Genomic DNA, 19,986 nt, shown 5'->3' with positions numbered 1-19,986 from the left:
GTTATAACAGAAGCAGCAGAATGATAAAACAGCTGTTCAACACGGTGATTAAATAACAAATAAAGATAAATAAATAAAGAGAGAAGTGATGAATTATTATCTGAGCTCAGAGACAAAGAGACAGATGGAAAACATCTCAACTCTGTGAAGAAGAAAAGAAAACAGGAGCCAGGAAGAAAGAAAAGGAAGATTAAGACCTGATAGGAAGAGAGGAAGGAAAGATGATGATCGGATTAGCTTGTTTTTGTTGCTTCTTCTCTTTTATTTGATTGTAAATTGAACATTTTTGTGTTTTAAAGTGTCGATCAAACAAAAACGGAGCGATTTAAAGACGATAAATGAGGCATTTTGAGTCATTTTTATTAGCAATCTGGTTCCTGAAGCTGCAAAAATAAACTTTATAGATGCAAAAGAAGGAGAAAAAAAGAAAGGATGGAGTTCTGCAGAGGTTTTAGGAAAGAGGGAATCATCTCTCCGTCTCTCTTCTCACCTGTCCAAGCCGGTGTTGTTCTCCGTGGTTTGGTATCCTCCTCTCCAGCTCTCCGTGCCCGTCTCTCCCTCTCCGCTCTGTGGGAAGAGCTCCTCCAGACTCCTGCCGCTGCCTTCCTCCTCCAGCTCCTCCTCCTCTTCCTCCAGAGACCCGCTCTCCGCCCTCGCCTCGGTGTCGATGTCCGTCTCCAGCACCGTGACGGGCAGAGCGAAGCAGGGAAGCTCGCTGGTGATCGGCTCGTCCCGACCCAGAAGCCCCACCCCCTCCTCTTCCTGGAAGTCGTCGATGTCCGTTTCCATGGGGACGTCCAGGTCCGCCTCCAGGCTGTGCGCCGGGCTCGGGCTGAGGGTCGTCTCCGATTCGGCGCCCGGTTCGGGGATCCTCTGAGGTTGGACGCTCTGGAAGCCTGGGCTCATCCCGACTTCCTGCTGCTGCTGCTGCTCGTAGTCCACAGAGAAGAAGGACGGAGGAGGAGGTAACCCGACGCCTCCGTTCCCTAAAACAGGAAGCTCTGTGTCGTTGGCTCGCTCCCACTCCGCTCCGGGTCTCACTGCCGGTGGCGGTTTGTGAGGTCTGGATGTTATCCTGTCCTGGTCGGAGTCCACGTTAAAGAAACTAGAGAGAAAATTAGAAAAGTCATCAAATATAATAAGTTACTTTGATGAAGTCATTGAAATAGTTACATTACTTATTACAGTTTAAATAGAGTTCAGGGTTCCCAAACGTTTCTACCATTGATTTCCATGACTTAATTTAAGTAGTTTAACAAAGGTAGGCCCACATAGCGACTGTCGGGAACAGTATCGGGTTATTACCATAGACTGTATATAAAATGGACGTAACATCTGTGACGTCACCCATTGGTTTGTGGACTGCTGCTCGGAAGCCAATAGTATCGGATCTGAGCAGCGCCATCTTGAACATTTCAAGTGCATGCTGGGTAAAAAAAAAACACGGATTCTACTTATATGGGCATCAGGAGGAGCAAGAGGCGCCCTCCTGAACCTGTGAACCAATCAACCTGTCAATCATGACGTAGCCACGCCCTAATGCATACCCTGCTTTATCGTCACATATAAAATCAGGGAGGCCAAAATGTCCCAAATGAACATCATACTGCATTGAAGAAGGCTTTAAACTAGCGATTGAGACCATAAACACATTTTGAAAACGTTTACTGAGGTTAGAAATCAAGTGAGAAGTTGGTGAATTCTCCATTGACTTGTATAGAGACAGAAGTCCTTTTGACACCAAAACGGTCGCCCCCTGGTGGCCTTTTGATAGAATGCAGTTTTAAATTACTTCTGTGTTGGCATCATTTCAGAGGACCGGAACTCCCCGCCTGGTTATTACCTGCCCCCCTCCATCCCAAATCTGTTTCAGTTGGAGAGCTTTGTTGAGGCTTTTTCTTGAACATCATAACCAAAGCTATAATGTTATAAAAAAAACCTCATCATAACTCAATAAAAAATGTAATGATGTTATTAAAATATTGGGAAATTATTACATTATTAGGTTCTGCAAAAATAAAGTTAAACCAATGATGTAATCATTTATTGCATCATCGGAACAGAGAATGTTATTTTGTTGCATTATTGGGAAACGCACTTTATGACATCATCAGGTTCTAGAGGCCCTAATAAATAAACATGTACATTATCTACTGTATAACATTATAACTTCTATCTCTTCTCACCTGTTTGGAGCTGCAGGCGGAGGAGGAAGAGCAGATAACACCTCCATCCTCCCGTTTCCCTCCGTCTCTCTCTGAGGCGGAGCCACCGGCCTGAACCCCCGTCTGGAGAACATCGGGCTGGGCGGGGCGACGGAAAAGGAGCGCTCCTGAAACTGAGGCTGACTCTGATTGGTCGTAGCGTGCGTATGAGGATGAGGAGGAGGAAGAGGAGGAGGAGGCGGGGTTTGCTGCTGCTGATGCGGGTGGTGTTTGGTGCGTTGGTCTTGGTTTTGGTTGCAGGTGCAATGGGGGCAACTCTCCGTCACTTCCTGCCTCTGAGGGGGGAGACTGTAGGAGCGCTGCCTCGACTCTTCGGCTGGAAGGAGGTACGAGGAGGAGGAGGGGGAGGAAGGAGTGATGGAGTGATGGTGTGAAGAAGAAGAAGAAGAGGAAGAAGAGGAGAATGAGGGAGGGAGAAGGGTGTGATGGGACGCACGCCGGCGGTGAAACTGCTCCCATTTTGGGGGCGGAGGTCTCGGAGGAGGCGGAGTCTTCTTCCTGTTTAACCTATCGATGCTCGGCGCCTCTCTCCCCCGAATACCTCCTCCTCCTCCTCTTCCTCCTCCTCCTCCTCCTTCCTCCACCTCGCACAGCGTCTGGCTCGCCGCCGACGAGAGCGACGGCGACCACCGGTAGCTGCTGTCGAAGCGGAGGTCGTTTTCAGACATGGCTCGCCCCCGTAGAGAGAGAGGAGCGGGAGGCGGCGGGGCGAAGGAAGAGGAGGAGGAGGAGTAACCGTTTCGCTCGTCGCTGCTGCTGCTGTCGAACTGTCGGGGGACCCAGCGACCCTGCTGCTGGTCCGGAGGTCTGGACTCACGTCTCCAACTCGGGTAATCCCTAAAAAATGGAGATCGAGAAAGGAGGATGTAACTTTAAAGGGATAATTCACCTTTTATTATTGTTTTAATGTTATTTTTTGAGGCTTTTTTGCCTTTAATACACAGTAGTTGGTATATAGAGCCAATAGGAGACAAGAGGCTCCCCTGCTGTGTATACAACATTATGCTGTAACCACTCAGCTATTCACCATTTAGAATAATTTGGGAAGTGTGGAGCCTAAAGTGCGTTAATCATTAGCCTAGATTAAGATTAAGATTAAGACTGGATTCTCTAAAGCAACATTTTGAGCTTTAAAGGAGAGTTTATGGTTTAAATATTTCTTGACAAACAACAACCAGGTATCGGCCCAAATGAGTGTTTTTACATGTGTGTGTGTGTCTGGATTAAACCTCATTTAAAGCAGGTTGAATAAGATGCTTTAGAGGTAAAGGTGTATTTTTAAAGCATTTCCTCCTGCTAGATAAACTAACCACATCCTCTAGAGTCTAGAGTCCAGCTCTATAATTAACCCTCTTAATACAATAAGAGAATGACATCAGTCTGTTTGTTTCACTATCAAAGAGAAACGTTGTCTGGTGTTGTTGTGACTGTTTTTAGCTTTGAACTGATCGTATGTATGTATGAGGTATGAGGACTAAAAAGGTTCTTTACTTCATCCTACATCACTTTTCTATCATTGAATAGTTATTATGTGTTTTTTTTAATCTGCCACTTTCATGTCTGTACAATAAATATGAAGCTACGGGCAGCAGTCTATCTATCTATCTATCTATCTATCCATCCATCCATCCATCCATCCATCCATCCATCCATCCATCTATCTATCTATCTATCTATCTATCTATCTATCTATCTATCTATCTATCTATCTATCTATCTATCTATCCATCCATCTATCTATCTATCTATCTATCTATCTATCTATCCGTCTATCTATCTATCTATCTATCCATCCATCCATCCATCCATCCATCCATCCATCCATCCATCCATCCATCCATCCATCCATCCATCCATCCATCCATCCATCCATCCATCCATCCATCCATCCATCCATCTATCTATCTATCTATCTATCTATCTATCTATCTATCCATCCATCTATCTATCTACCTATCTATGTATCTGAATTTTATTATTTTGACATGTTCAGACTAAACTAAACTATACCATACTAACCTATGCCATACTATACTATACTATACTATAGTATAGTATACTAACTTATACTATACACTAAACTATGTCCTACCATACTAAACTAAACTATAGAACACTATATACTAACCTATATTATTCACTTAACTATGTCATACTTTACTATACCATACACTAACCTTTTCCATACCTCACTATACTATATAACACTACACTATACCATAACAAAGATGCTGACCTATTCATTTAAACAAAGAATAACTGGATAAAGTACAATAAAAGATACATTTGGGTAATATTAATATAAATATTTAACTCTAACCCTAACCCTAACTCATCAGGACTGTGTTGGTGCAGTTTAATCAGATTTGATTGACAGTTGAAGGTTTTTTTAAACGCCAAAAACTGTCATAACTAACACAGAAATATGACTGTTTCTTTCTTTTTTAAACATCCACTTTAAACCCAGCGAGAGGCTCACAGCACAGGAGGAACACTAACAAACGACACGCCTGTGTAATGTTAAATAAACATTAGACTCCAGCGTTGGATCGGACTGTAACAACGTTCATGTTGGACGACGTCGCTCGTAATGAGAAAACAAGATTTCAGGAAGGAAGTAAAATGCACATTATGGAGTAAAAACATGCAGAGAAAGTAGTTAAATTACAGTAAATGCTTCCTCTTTACATTCCAGGCTTAATGAACTGTGTCTGTCTCAGGTCAAATATGAGCAGAGGCTCTTATATCACATCCAGGAATCATCTATCCAACCTACATGTATCATTACAGTCACATTATAAGCATGGATGATTGCCCTCCGCACACTTTAGACCTCATTACGGTCAAATCACAACCAGGCATGACTGTGATTGGGGTTTCCGCCTCTCCCTCGGTGCACAATAGAGGAGCCGAACCCACCTTAAAAAAAAAAAAAATCTCCAGGGAGACTCACTTATCTAGAAGTGTGCGTCTCAAATGGTTGGCATAAATAAAATAAACATAAGAAGATGATTATAAGAGAGAGAGAGAGATGGAGAGAAAGAAGAAGAAGAAGTATTTGTTTAGGTGTTTGTGTGGCCGCTACAGGAAGTGGCTCACCTCTCAGTCAGGCTGTACTTCCTGTTGAGCTTGGGCGTTTCCTGTTGCCGGGCGGGATACGTCTGTGGAAGACATTTAGAGAAGGTTTGGGTTAATAACGTCAAAGGAATGAAGGAAGGCTTCAATCTGGTGTTAACTGTAAAGTGTTGGTCAGCGTACATTCACATCCTCAGAGGAAGCCGACCGTTATATACCTCAGCTGTGATAAAGCTGACATCTGACCCTTTGTTTAGGTCATAAACTGTCTTTTTAAGATCAATTTTACTTTATTACATTATAACTTGTCTTATTACAGTCGTTTAAAGTGTTTTATATAGTGTGTGTCTCTCTTTAAGGCTTTTTTTGGGTGTATTTTCTCCATTATTATCTCTTTTAATCATGTATTCTATAATATAATGTATCAGAAATGAGTGAAAAATGCCTAAAATCCAAAATATTCAATTAACTATCAGAATATTCAAGAATCTGGTAAATATCTGCTTAAATTTGACAATTTTTTGGTCATAAAACTGAACAATTTCACTCTATAAACACTATTAATTGTCTTATTACTGTCATTTAAACTGTTATATATACTGTGTGTCTCTCTTTAAAGCTGCAACAAACTATTATTTTTCTCTTTTAATGTATTTTTCCCCCCATTATTTTATGTATTAATCGTTTAGTCTATAATATAACGTATCAGACATGTGTGAAAAATGCCTAAAATCCAAAATATTAAATTAACTATCAGATAAGACAAAGGGAATCTGGCAAATATCAACATTTGAGATGCTGGAGAAGCATTTTTGCTTAAAAAATCAGAATTGCTGCAGACAAATTTTCTGTCGACTCATCAATAAACAGTTTTACGGTCAGTCTCTTTTATAGTTTTAATTGTTTCTCTCATTTAATTATCTACATTATTTAATTTGGCTTTTAATAAGTGTCATTTTAACTTATTTTTACTCATTTTTGTCTAATTTTATTGTATTTTTTGCATATTTGCTGCTGTTTTATTGTATTTTATTTAGATTCTTCTCTATAAAACACTTTAAACTACATCCTTTGTATGAAAGCTGCTGTATAAACAAACTTTATCATTATTACTATTTGTTTATATGCATGTTTTTGTTCCTTTTGTGACGTAGTTTGTAACTTAACTAAACTCAAAGTCCACTTGTTAGATATTTCTCCAGAGCTTTCTCACAGTCGTTATCAGCAGGTAGAGTTTACTCAGTTAAGAGGATTTTATCTCGCTATTGTTTCCAAAATCAAAAATTAACTTTAGTTTTTAAGCTACAAGTTTGGAGTTTTTTTAAAGAAGTGATAGATCAGATATCTATAGTTTAGTATATAAAGTATCAGCTGATTATTGGCTTGGGTTCAGGAGGATACATCTGCACAATGAATAAGACCTGAATGAACTCATTGAACTCTCATTACTGATCAGAGAGAGATAGAGCAGCCTGCTAGATACACACACACACACACACACACACACACACACACACACACAGACACACACACACACACACACACACACACACACACACACACACACACACACACACACACACACACACACACAGACACACACACACATAGACACACACAGATACACACACACACATAGACAGAGACACACACACACATAGACACACACAGAGACACACACACACATAGACAGAGACACACACACACATAGACACACACAGAGACACACACACATAGACAGAGACACACACACACATAGACACACACACACACACAGAGACACACACAGAGACACACACACAGCGAGGCGAGGCGGGGATAAGCTATACAACACACACACACACACACACACACACACACACACACACACACACACACACACACACACACACACAGAAAGCCCTGTGAGAGAAATATTTTCGGAGCGTCTGCGATGTAAATCTGAACATTGGTATTTTTGTTGGAGTCGTTGTAGATTTAACATATTTGGCCGTCGCTCGCTGTCAACGGCGCATAAAACAGCATCCGATGACTCTGTGATAATAAACTCTGTCGCACACGTACCTGGACGACTCCTCAGCGTTTAAATCTCTCGGGTTTTAAAAGAGGCATTATGTGATTTATGACTTCTTTTGGCCAGGATTAGAGGCTTGTCTTTACCTTTTCATGAGATACATAAGCAGACATGTCGTAAAGATTCTTTATTTTCCTTTTTATTTATTCCACTTCCTTTTCCTTACGTTACCTCACTCCCTTTGTTCTCTTTTATTCACCCCTAATTGTCCTCATTAAGTTCACCTGGTACACTCGAGCCTTATTTAAAAACAGCACTCCTTCTCACTTATTCTCTTTCACTTTCACACCTGATAAGAGGTTTTTATCTTCTTTATTTTACACTTTATCCTAAGATTAAACCAGCAAATATGACATGAGTAAAATGATTATACGATTACATTAATCGTCATAGTTCTGCCACTTTCATGTCTGTACACTAAATATGAAGCTATGGGCAACAGTCTATTTATGTATCTATCTATCTATCTATCTATCTATCTATCTATCTATCTATCTATCTATCTATCTATCTATCTATCTATCTATCTACCTACCTACCTAATTATCTATCTACCTACCTACCTACCTACCTACCTACCTACCTACCTACCTACCTACCCATGTATCTACCTACCTACCTACCTACCTACCTATCTATCTATCTATCTATCTATCTATCTATCTATCTACCTATCTAATTATCTATCTACCTACCTACCTACCTACCTACCTACCTACCTACCTACCTACCTACCTACCTACCTACCCACCTACTTACCTACCTACCTACCTACCCATTTACCTACCTACCTACCTACCTACCCATGTATCTACCTACCTACCTACCTACCTACCTATCTATCTATCTATCTATCTATCTATCTATCTATCTATCTATCTATCTATCTATCTATCTATCTATCTATCTATCTATCTATCTATCTATCTATCTATCTATCTATCTACCTATCTATCTATCTATCTATCTATCTATCTATCTATCTATCTATCTATCTACCTATCTATCTATCTACCTATCTACCTATCTAATTATCTATCTACCTACCTACCTACCTACCTACCTACCTACCTACCTACCTACCTACCCACCTACTTACCTACCTACCTACCTACCTACCCACCTACTTACCTACCTACCTACCTACCTACCTATCTACCTACCTACCTACCTACCTACCTACCTACCTACCCACCTACTTACCTACCTACCTACCCATTTACCTACCTACCTACCTACCTACCTACCCATTTATCTACCTACCTACCCATGTATGTATCTATCTACCTACCTACCCATGTATGTATCTATCTATCTACCTACCTACCTACCTACCTACCTACCTACCTACCCACCTACTTACCTACCTACCTACCTACCTACCTACCCATTTACCTACCTACCTACCTACCCATTTATCTACCTACCTACCCATGTATGTATCTATCTACCTACCTACCCATGTATGTATCTATCTATCTACCTACCTACCTACCTACCTACCCATGTATGTATCTATCTATCTACCTACCTACCTACCTACCTACCTACCCATGTATCTATCTATCTATCTACCTACCTTCCAACCTACTTATGTACTTTTGTCCCTGAAAACGAGTCCTAATAGCATCTGCAGCTGACATATTACTATACTGCTCATTTAGTTCTCCGAGCCTGAAATTTCAGCATCTGGACAGTTAAGTTGTCAGTATGAAGCAGCAATCCTCTAACCACTCCACAGAGAGTCTTACCCTGTTTTTTATATTCATATTAAATATATATATATGTAAGTTACACAGATATTGTATTTTTGCTTATGGTGGGAATTGTGTCATAAAATAACATCATAAAAAAAACCCATCCAAACTGGAAGAAACGCACTGAATGAATTGATGCAAGTTTGGCCAAATGATGTCCTGCATTAAAGTGTTTATTTAATATTAAGCTAATAACAAGATGAGGTGTTATTGTTTCCTTTGAGGCTGATATTTAAGATACTTGCCAACAACAATTCTCATATGATTAGATAATAGTCGACACTTTTATATTATTTTTAACATTTTCTTTGTATATAAAATCTCAAATCTTAATGAAATCCTTTGAATTCCACAGTTTCCTTTTTAAATGTGATGCTTACATGAACCGTGGATCTGTGTGTGTGTGTGTGTGTGTGTGTGTGTGTGTGTGTGTGTGTGTGTGCCTCTGGAAAATATCTTATCACAGCCTTGTAGTCCATCCAGCACATCTGTAACCATTAAAGATATTGGAAGTTTTTTTTTTTTTTTCAGCGGCAGATATAAAACAAGAATTTGATGCATGGGGTTATCGTTGTGGCATCAAACCAGCAACCTTCCCAAAACTACAGGATTCAACTAAGACCCCCCCCCCCCCCGAGAAAAAAAAAAAAAAACCTCACACGAAAACAACAGAAACTGTGTCGGCTCGATCCAAAACATATCTGCTACACTGGAGACACGTTTAGTCCAAAGTAAATGTCAGTTTGGCTTTGCTCGGTGTTAAATGATAAGGTTACTAATAGGCTGAAGTTCACAGGAGTTTCAAAAGTTCAGAAGAGGAGCTGCTACTCGCCCCCCTGCCAAGAGACTTGAATCAATTTGTGGTGGAAGATGAAACCCGACGCTGCTATTATCGCTGACACAAGCGTCCGCCGATTGTTGCTCAATCTCTACTCTCTGTCTCTGTCTCTTTTTCTCTTTTGGTTTCCATGAACTATTTCAGTGATCCGCCGAATTGTCGATGACAATTTCAGACTTTGACCGCACGCAGGACGCGAGGGTTCAAACATCAAACCGACTGTTTCAACCACGGAGCGCTTGGACCGAGCGGCCGCTCAACGCCAACAACCCAAGTCCTTGGCCGCACGATCGCTTTTCTGAAGCCGCTTTAAAAAATAACCGAGTTGGTTTTTCGGTCTCCGGTGGTCACTTTAGTTCGGTCCAAAACCAAAGTTTAAAAGTTTTTCTTTCACTCTTGAAAGCATTACTTGCTTTCAGTGCTTTCTTGCACACAGAAAATTGTAACTTCAAGGTAATCTTTTGTCATTTTTTGAGTTGTTTTCTATTGGATAGTTAGAGATGTGATACTATGTGATGTTACGTGTTGCTGTATTAGTGTTTCCTGTGAAGGATGAATGAAGTACCTCTCTACCAAACTACCTACCTCTCTACCTACCTACGTAAAGAGTACAGTCTAGACCTGCTCTGTGTGTAAAGTGCCAGAGATTGTTGTGATTTGGTGCTTTAAAAATGAAGCCTGATTGATTGAAAAGCTTCACAAAGGTTCAAAAACCATTGATTGAAGCATACCAACCTATTTCGGTCTCCGGTGGTCACTTTAGTTCGGTCCAAAACCAAAGTTTAAAAGTTTTTCTTTCACTCTTGAAAGCATAACTTGCTTTCAGTGTTTTTTTGCACACAGAGAATTGTAACTTTTAGGTAATCTTTTGTCATTTTTTGAGTTGTTTTCTATTGGATAGTTAGAGATTTGTTTCTATGTGATGTTACGTGTGGCTGTCTTAGTATTGATGTAGCTGCTGTAAACCATGTAAAGCAATTTCCTGTGAAGGATGAATGAAGTACCTATCTACTTTACTACCTACCTACCTACCTACCTATGTAAAGAGTACAGTCTAGACCTATTGTTGCGATTTGGCGCTATATAAATAAAGCCTGATTGATTTAAAAGCTTCAAAAAGGTTCAGAAACCATTGATTGAAGGTTACCAACCTGTATAAACTCACCAACTATCACCAGGATTGCCTGTTTTTTCTAGAAACCCAAAGTTTTCCCATCCGAATAATTACACTCTAAACAAATGTACATTCAATAAAAGTTAAAGATGTTTAGATTTAGTCCTTAGATGTAGTATGATAAATATCTTGTATGTTTTTCCTGCTCGGCTCTCTACATCTCCAAGAACATACTGTTCATCACACTCAAATGGCAATGACCCATACCTCAACTTGCTCCACATCACTTAACACCCACTCTTTCAAGCCCAAATTTCATACTTTTTTTTTGTCTATAAACCCGACAAAAGTAAAGTTTATAACGCAGCTCCAAGAACAACAAGACTCCTACTGAAAAGCCAACCTGGAAACCTCCATCTAACCCCCCAATGGCTCTTTGGTGAACCGTATAAATGCGGCATGTCTTTCGTCAACCGTGAAACCATAATGTGTGTTTAAGTGTGTGTCGGTGGATGTTTTTTTGATGCATTCGAGAGAGAGAGAGAACGGGAGTCTTACTTCTGTGGGTGTGTAGCTCCTCTCCGTGTATCCCTGGTGCAAAGGTTGCGGTTTCTCCAGAGGTTGAGTCGAAGGGGGGTTGACCGGGTAAAAAGCAGATCGTGGGACTTGATTTTGGCCGTGGGAGAAAACCTGAGGCTTGAGATGGAAGTTGTGGAAACTGTCCTGGTGTAGGTGAGCTTGATGCGAGTTGAGCTGGTAATCTTCTTCCCTCTCCCTCTCTCTTTCTCTTTCTCTCTCCAGCTCTTTCTCTCTTTCCTTTTGGAGACGTTCCATCTCCTTCGCCCTCTCCATCTCTTTCTCTCGCTCCAGCTCGAGCTCCCTCTCTCTCTCTCTTTCCCTCTCCCACTGTCTCGCCCTCTCCTCTCGCTCCCTCTCCCGCTGAATCTCCCTCAACCTCGCCCTCTCCAGCTCCATTTCCCTCTCCTGTCTCTCCTTCTCCTGCTGCCTCTCCCTTTCTCTCAACCTTTCCTCCCTCTCTCGTTCCTTCGCCCTCTCCTCCCTTTCTCTCGCTTGTTCCCTCTCCTTCTCTCTCTGCCTCTCCCTGCTGGTACTCACAGACTGCCGCCTGGCCTCCATAGTGTTTGGAAGCAGGGAGCATTCCTGCAGAAGTCCGCCCTGGTAGGAGTATCTCCTTTGGGATGGGTGCTGACTGAGCTCCCCATCCTTGTGATCCGAATTCAAGGGGGGCTTCTTCTGCCTGCGACTTGACATATTTGAGACGTTTGACCCGGACTTGCCTTTGCTCGTCTCCTCGAAAAACTTCATTCTGTCTGCAAACGGGAGGATCTCCGTCTCCTCAAACCGAGAAGAGGACAAGGAGCGACCGTAGGAGGAGGAGGAGGAGGAGGAGGATGAGGAGGTGAAGGCACAAACTCCGTGCCTCGACCCTGTGACACCTAACACCTTCTCACCCAAGGCTCCAACCCGTCGGTCTGGTATGGGCTCTGGTTGGAGTTTATGCTCAGGGGTCCAACGCCAGCGACGAGCTTTGCCGGCAGGAGCTTGCTCCTCCACAACTCGGATGCCGACGCCAAAATTGGGAACTCCTGGGTCCAGAATCTGAACAGACCTGGATATGTTGTTCTGAGTGTAGCTTGGGGACTGGGGTTGACTCTGTGAGACATCGGGGTTTTGTTCATTTGATTTGTTTACTTTTTCGACAGGTGCTGTGGTCCGAGTATCTAAGGGAGAAACGGGTGCAGCAAACGCAACTTTGGTATTACTTTCTGGGGCTGGCAGGTCTGGTTCTTCGCTGTCCTCATAAAGGTCTGGACCCTCCTCCTCTTGGACAGTCTCACCACTACAAAGCAGCCCTCCAGGCCCCCGGCTCCTCTGAAGCTGAGCCTTCTTCCTCTGGATCTCATTGCGGAGATTGGTAGCGAACCGCTCACTGCGACGCCGGTTTCGTCGATGGTTCCTGGCAGAGCTCGACTTCTTCATGGCTTCTGCATTCTCCTCTTTTTTCCCTCCGCTTATCTCTCTATCCGCTGCTCTCTGCTCCTCCAGTAATGTGTCCATACTCGCAGCAGCACTAAGAGGTTCAAAGTCTCTCTCCGATATCTGGTCTGGTCTGGCTGACGATCCAGTCGGTTCCCCTGGTACACTCACAGAGCGACCCCAGGGATGATGGTGCTGAATCGGGGAGATGGACTTACCATTCACACCCATCCCATCCACCCTCTCACTTGAATCTCCTTCGTCCCCGTCCAAGAATTCAGATCCAGGGGTTGAGCATCGGCTGCCTCCCCACTTGTTCGATGGGGCCATGTGATTGTGAGAACCCTCTTGGTTCTCCGTTGTGGGCTGTGAATGGGACCATTGGCTGCTACTAGGGGACAAAGAAGTCTCTGACGGATTGTAAGGGTCCAATGACGAGCCGTCGCTGTTAAACTGCAATAACTCTAGTTGTGTGGCGAGGAGCTTGTCGGGGGCGTTGTGCCGGTGAAGCCCCGTAGAGGAGTGCTTGGTGTCGGAGTGCGTGACATGAGAGTGCACTTGATCCTCCATTGAGGATTCTGTAGGTAAAGAACCAGAACCAGAGGAGGTGTTGGCCCCAACTGTGTCAGGGAGGTGATCTGAGTTTGTCTCTGAGGCGTAGTCTCTTTTGCTACTAGTATCACATATGATAGGTCCAATTTCTTGAGTCTGGGTTTGCATGTAGTAGGATTCGATGGTCTGGGCTTTGAAATTCACAGTTTTGTCACCTTCTTCTGGTGCAGGGAAGCCATTATGAACCCCTGAGTCTACATTCAAGGAGGACTTGTTTTCATCGTAGTAGATGCTGGAAATTTCAATTGGGGCAGAGGCACAACGTTTGTTGGCAACATTGGGGCGACTCCGGGTTGCCTTGAAACTGTCCTTTCTAGTTGGAGGTTGGGGAGGGTTCATTTTTCTTTCAGTCCCCCTTTCTCCATTTCTTATGATATCAAAGTCTCCCCCCCTCCTGTCTTCGTCATAGCAGCAGGAGGAGGGCCTGTCTTTTACCTCGATAGGCCTCGATTTCGGCCTAGTCAGCGATCTGGATTTTACTAGGATCAGGTGCGCCTCATCGGGGGTCTCGCCAGATGAGCTCCCCAGGGTCGAGGCATCACCGCCTGGGTAACCTCGACAATGTGGTCCAAGACTTTGGAGGAGGTTATCCATGGAGCACGCCTCACCGGGCCTTAGCGGCACCGTGGCGTAGTCGGATGTGTTGGAGCTGGCGGAGAAGGAGCTGTAGGCGGAATCTCTCTTGTTGTTGAAGAGGACCGGGTCGACGGGTGAATTGTGGGAGTCGGAGAACGGCTGCGTTGTGGGCGTTGGTGTGTCCAAGCTCTCCATGGAGCCAAGGGAACTGCTGCGGTCGGTGGACGAGTAAGGTCTGGACAGCTGACCCCACTGCATGGACAAGTCACTGCAGAGAGAGGGAGACAGAGAAGATAAGTATTTGGGATTTTTCTACTTTTCAGACAATATAAACAGTAATGCTCAACAAAATGTGTATCAGCTGCACAGAAATGTTGAAATATTTCCATTGTTTTGTATATTCGGTATATTCATTTTTGTACATGAGGACAAGTTATTACATTTCTGGCTAAGAGAAAAAGGTTTTAAGGTGTTTTCTTCTCTCAAATGTAAAACTGGGTCAAATTACACCCTTAAAAGTATCTAAGGGTTCAAATCTAGAAAGGTATACATTTGGGTCAATGACATGATGCAATTCAGTGTCAATTGGTCAAAAATGTAAATGTAGAAATACTCTAAATGTTTTTCTTTTCATATAATGTTTTAATATGAGGTAATTATTAGTATAAGTCCACTTAAATACACTGTAGGTGGATAAATATGTAATATGTATCATTCTTTTGTGGTTACACCATTTGACATTTTCAGGAGCATTCAGTCTTACTTTTGGTAATAAATGGTGCAAATGTCATTTCAAATGATATAAAACCAACAAAAATACAAAATGTACATTTAACAAACCTGATGCTGCTTTTAAGACATTTTTTTAAGATATTTTAGAATTGCTCATCTTGCCAACCTCTAATTTGTCACTGACCTATATGCAAAATGAAAACCTTGATCTCCGGGAACCTGCAACAGGCATTTGTTCATTGTTTATGGTCTTTATATTCCCTCATTTTTATATCACTCTAATCAAGTAAAGTCACAGCTATCCTTTGGAAGATGTTATTTCATCAAAGTAAACTGTAATGTCTACCGAGGGACGTTCATGTGGTTCCTCTCTTAACATTATAATGTTACCGTGTCATTGACGAAAACTCATTTAGAGACACACAATAACTCTTCTTTAATCTTCAAGTGGCAAGTTGTAATTTTCCCCTGAGTCACATACAGTATATTCTTCTTCTTCTTCTTCATGAATACAACTTTTTGAACTCTACAGCTGGGCAATCTGTTTTCTATCAATCATGAGCCTGAAGATCCACGGCAGCCCCATGTGTTTTTAAAGACCCTCGGAGGAAGCCTCTTTAGGCGGAGAGGGATTTCCTCCTCATCAACTCCCATCGCCTGCAGTCAAAGTCTCTAAGCCATCCGCTGATTCTTCTCATCCTCTCTCTCATTCCCCTTTTCATTTCTTTCTTCCTCTTTGCGGATTATTCCTGACCCGTCTCCTTTACATCAAATGTAAATTCATTCCGCAATGATAACCACATTTTGAAACCTGCTCGTTAACGTTTTGATTGACGTCGCAAAAAATGTGCAGGTCAGGTAAAAGTTGACTTAAGTACATGACTATGTTTACAGAAGGGCCCACTCATGTTTTCACTTATAAAAACCAATATACCAAAAAGAAACCTCAGTAATTCCCAATCAAGTTGTAGTGAAATCGCCCAAAAAAATCAGAGGGTTTTAGAATCTGTTGAACATACTACACCCTCCTCTGTCCTCCACCTCTTGATTCAGATAAGGGGAAAATTACACGAAAATAAACTTCAACAGGAAAAAAGGGAGAAGCCTCAGGAAGAGCCAAAGGGGAGGGATCCCTCTTCGAGAACAGACACACAATGCAATAAATGTCATAAATACATCAAATGTTGCGGCTGCTCAACGGTACTGAATTGCACGCCATGCAACCGCAATGTTCTTTGGGGTTTTGAGTCTGACCTGTGAACCCTGTTGCACATTATCATCCTCTTTCTTGATCCTTTTCTACTCTTACAGCTCTTTAATAACCGGCCAAAAGAAATGCACGAAAGCTAATTTTTTTCCCTACGATCCAAAACCACTTGGAGGAAAAAAACCAAATAAAGACAAGATGATAGGGAGTGCACTTTTTGGCATTGGTAGGAGTGAAGGAATGAAGAAAGAAATATATGATTCACACGCGCTGGCTTTTGATATTAGCTCCGGGGGGGAAAGGGGAAGGAGAAGGGGTACCCAATGTTTTTGTGCTTGGTTCAAATCCAACCCTGTAAAGGCCCCCAAACAAAAAAAGAAAAATCTGCAGACATTTTCATTTTATTGTCTTTTTTTTCCCAATATAAAAAGAAAGAGCAAGTGGACACTCGCTCGCCCTTTTGTATTTCTTTGCTGTCTTATTCTCACAATAGGAAAAGTTGCCAAGGAGACAGAGGAGTGGAGACATAAGAGAGACATTTCACAAAAAAAGGGCTTTGATCTCAAACCAGTGAGGGCAATCAACCAGCAGACTATCCCCGGGCTTTTTCCTGTGGTATTTATGGTTCATAATCCATGCAAAAGACCTGAAACCCCACTGATTCCCCCCCCCTCCCCTTCTTACAAAGTTTCATACCACTACTTACTCTTATCAAAATATGATTATGGGCTCATGTAGTCAAATGTTTTTTGGTGGTCGGCAGAATTTGTCTTTTCATGCTCTTCCCATTAGGCAGCATATAAATAAAAAAAAAACATGAAATTCCTTAAAGGTGCATACCAAGAGATTTAGCATGTTTTAGCCCATTTATTACAAATAATGTGTGCTTTTATATATCGGATCTATTTAGTGGATTTGTTTGAAGGCCGGCCATCGGTTTCTATTTATTTCTGCACAAAATTAGAGAATCAAAGAGCCGACTTGCTTCAGTTGTGTAACACAGTGCAATGAACATCAAGTTATTATTTATTTTTTACCAATGTTACGTAATTGGAAAATGCAGGTTATGGCATTTCAAACCTGTCTGAACTGAAACTGTATTACCAGCCAACAACTATAGACAGACAAATAGACATATAGATACTTTATCCATCCCAATTGGTTTATTGTCAAGTTTGGGTTACAATATGGGCAAGTGGGCAACTGTCCGAAGGCCCAAGAACCTTCGGGAGCCAGAAAAGTCTCAGGTTCTCATGTCTTCTCTGGTTCTCTGTATGTCAGATTACTGTACTTCTATATTAAGCTGGCTTTTAAACATGGTTTTGTGCAAAAAACAAAAGGCATTTCAGCTACTTTCTGCAAATAACTTTCCATGTTATAACCCCCAAAATGTGAAATTCTTCTCCTACTGGACATGAGCAAGAAAGCAACTTGTCTTCTATGGTTCTCTGTACGTCAGACTTCTGTACTTCTACATTAAGCTGGCTTTTAAAACATGGTGTTATGCTAAAAATGACATGCGTCCACACCAGGAGTCTCAGCCCATTTCTGCTGTCTCTATTAAAACGCAAGAATGTGCAATTACAAACAAGACAGCAGCAGAATAACAGAGAAGAAGCGACTACATTTTAAAACATTGGTCAAGTGCAAAAACAAAAGGCGTTCCAGCTCATTTCTGCAAATATCTGTCCATGTTAAAACGCCAAAATGTGCCAATTCTTCTCCTACTGGGCATGTGCAGCGGACTGACAACCAAGAACCCATTGTTTTTTGCAACCAGATTACAATGATTTCAGTGAGGGAAAGGTGTTAGATTGCTATATTTAGCTTTAAAGAAGATATCAAAGTATAAAAATAAAGAGAGAAATATGACAGCCTTTTCTATAAAGCTCCATTTCCCTTCATACACACTACTGTACAACACCAAACTGGCATTCTCAGATTTACACACTGTGGAGGCTGTTTTGGATTGGAAACGTTCAGTTTTCGGGGGAGGGAGGGAGGGTGCGGTTTTTATTCTGGAGGGAGAGAAAAATGTGTGTTTATGGATCCAGCTGTCTTAGTGTGAACATGCTTTTAGTAATGTGATTGATTTCGAATGTTTAAAAGGAAATTTAAACCACTAATGAACATAATAAACTCATTATCCTGTCTTGTGGGAGGGGGAGCCATGTGTTGAAATGTAGTTGTATTATTTTAGTTTACATAATCACTATTCCTAAATACTGCAAGAAAAAAGAAAGAAAAAGAAGTGGGAGGCCAGACAGTAATACCCCAGAAAAGTGCCGAACTACTGAGTGTAGAATATGGTCAATATCACTAAAATGTCAAGTAATCCTGTCTATTTAACACAATGTATTTGCTTTTACAGAACACAATTATTATGAGTGATGCTTTATTATTACATATTTTCTATGCCTGCTTGTATTTATGAAGGTAGATTCGATCCTCCTGGGCAGAGATGAGACCAGTCTTGCCCAAATCTGCGGAGAGATGTTCTGCCAGTCTTTACAGATAACTATGTTCAGCTGTTTTTGTTGTGGTCGTTTTTCTGGCTGGAGGTTTTTGTTCTTCTTTAAAATCTCCTGAAGGTGTATTATTAGGTTCAGGTCATAATTTACACTTTCTTCACTCCCTTCTTTAACAACTCTTATGTGAATTTTGGGAACTCTCCACCTGTCAACCTTTTCATTTAGTATTTAAGGAATAGAAACTTGCCTTAACCTTACTGTCGTCCTCCTGGGACAAATTGACCCCCGTCTGTTTTGACTGTTCCTCATCCCTCCTTTCCTTCCTTCCTTCTTTCATTCCTCCCTCATTTCCTTCCTTCTTCCTCCCTTCCTTCCTCAACCCCTCCTTTCCTTCCCTTCTTCCTCCCTTCCTTCCTTCATCACTCCTTTCCTTCCCTTCATCCCTCCTTTCCTTCCTCCCTCATTTCCTTCCTTCTTCCTCCCTTCCTTCCTCAACCCCTCCTTTCCTTCCTTCCTTCCTCCCTCCTTTCCATCCTTCCTTTCCTTCCTTCTTCCTCCCTTCCTTCCTTCCCTCTTTCCTTCCTTCCTCCTTTCATTCCTTCTTCTTCCCTCCTTCCTTCCCTCTTTCCTTCCTCCCTCCATTCCCTCCATTCCCGCCTTTCCTTCCTTCTTCCTCCCTTCCTTCCTTGACTCGAGGACAACATCTATAACTATCATTTATGCCTTTTTGCAGTCATGCAGCCGCACCATCAGCACAATCCAACCACTATGCAGTCAGTGTGGGAGGCCTTGGCCTGCTCCACGCCAAACATGCTGGACCCCCGTCTGATCCAAGCTCATTTATTTTGGTTTCATCTGACAGAAACAGAATGTGGCACCACCAGTATTCACCAAGACTTCTTTTCATGCTCTTTGGCAAAGTTTAACCTGGTAGTTTTGTGCCTTGAGCAAACTTTGCAATGCCTCTTCACTCCGACTGAGCTGGCAGTGAAACACCAATGTCTTCAGATACTCCTTGAGCCAATTTAGAAGAACTTAAGTGTCTGTTTTTTTAATGCAATGGTTTTCTGTGTCTTCTGTTATTGGTGGTATGGATCCTCCTGTATCTCCTAACCATTGCTACAACTGTGTCTTAACTTCTGTTCTTCTGTTCATTAGCCCACTGATGATCTTGTCTCATCTTTACTTAGTGTCATAATCTGATTTCTTACAATTCCTCACCATGTGAAGTCACGTTTCATTAGACACAACTAGGGCTGGGTATCAGTACTCGACACCTTTAACCCTTACATACTGTTGTAATCAGT

At 42.0% G+C, this 19,986-nt stretch overlaps 1 protein-coding gene across 1 annotated transcript in view; it reads right to left on the bottom strand.

Annotated features, from left to right (window-relative positions):
- Positions 1 to 500: 500 nt before the first annotated feature.
- Positions 501 to 19,986, bottom strand: part of shroom4 (shroom family member 4) — a gene marked incomplete at its 3' end in the record, with an annotated part of 98,889 nt that continues 79,403 nt past the window's right edge. Inside the window, 4 exon segments of the mRNA XM_062444771.1 lie at positions 501 to 1,105; positions 2,187 to 3,062; positions 5,325 to 5,386; positions 11,642 to 14,537. Of these exon segments, the coding sequence (XP_062300755.1) occupies positions 501 to 1,105; positions 2,187 to 3,062; positions 5,325 to 5,386; positions 11,642 to 14,537 (4,439 nt within the window).

Source organism: Scomber scombrus, chromosome 23 (genome assembly GCF_963691925.1).
Source record: "Scomber scombrus chromosome 23, fScoSco1.1, whole genome shotgun sequence".
In the NCBI taxonomy this organism is placed as follows: Eukaryota; Metazoa; Chordata; class Actinopteri; order Scombriformes; family Scombridae; genus Scomber; species Scomber scombrus.
Note: the sequence above shows the minus strand (reverse complement) of the source record. Positions and strands in the feature narration are given on the sequence as shown.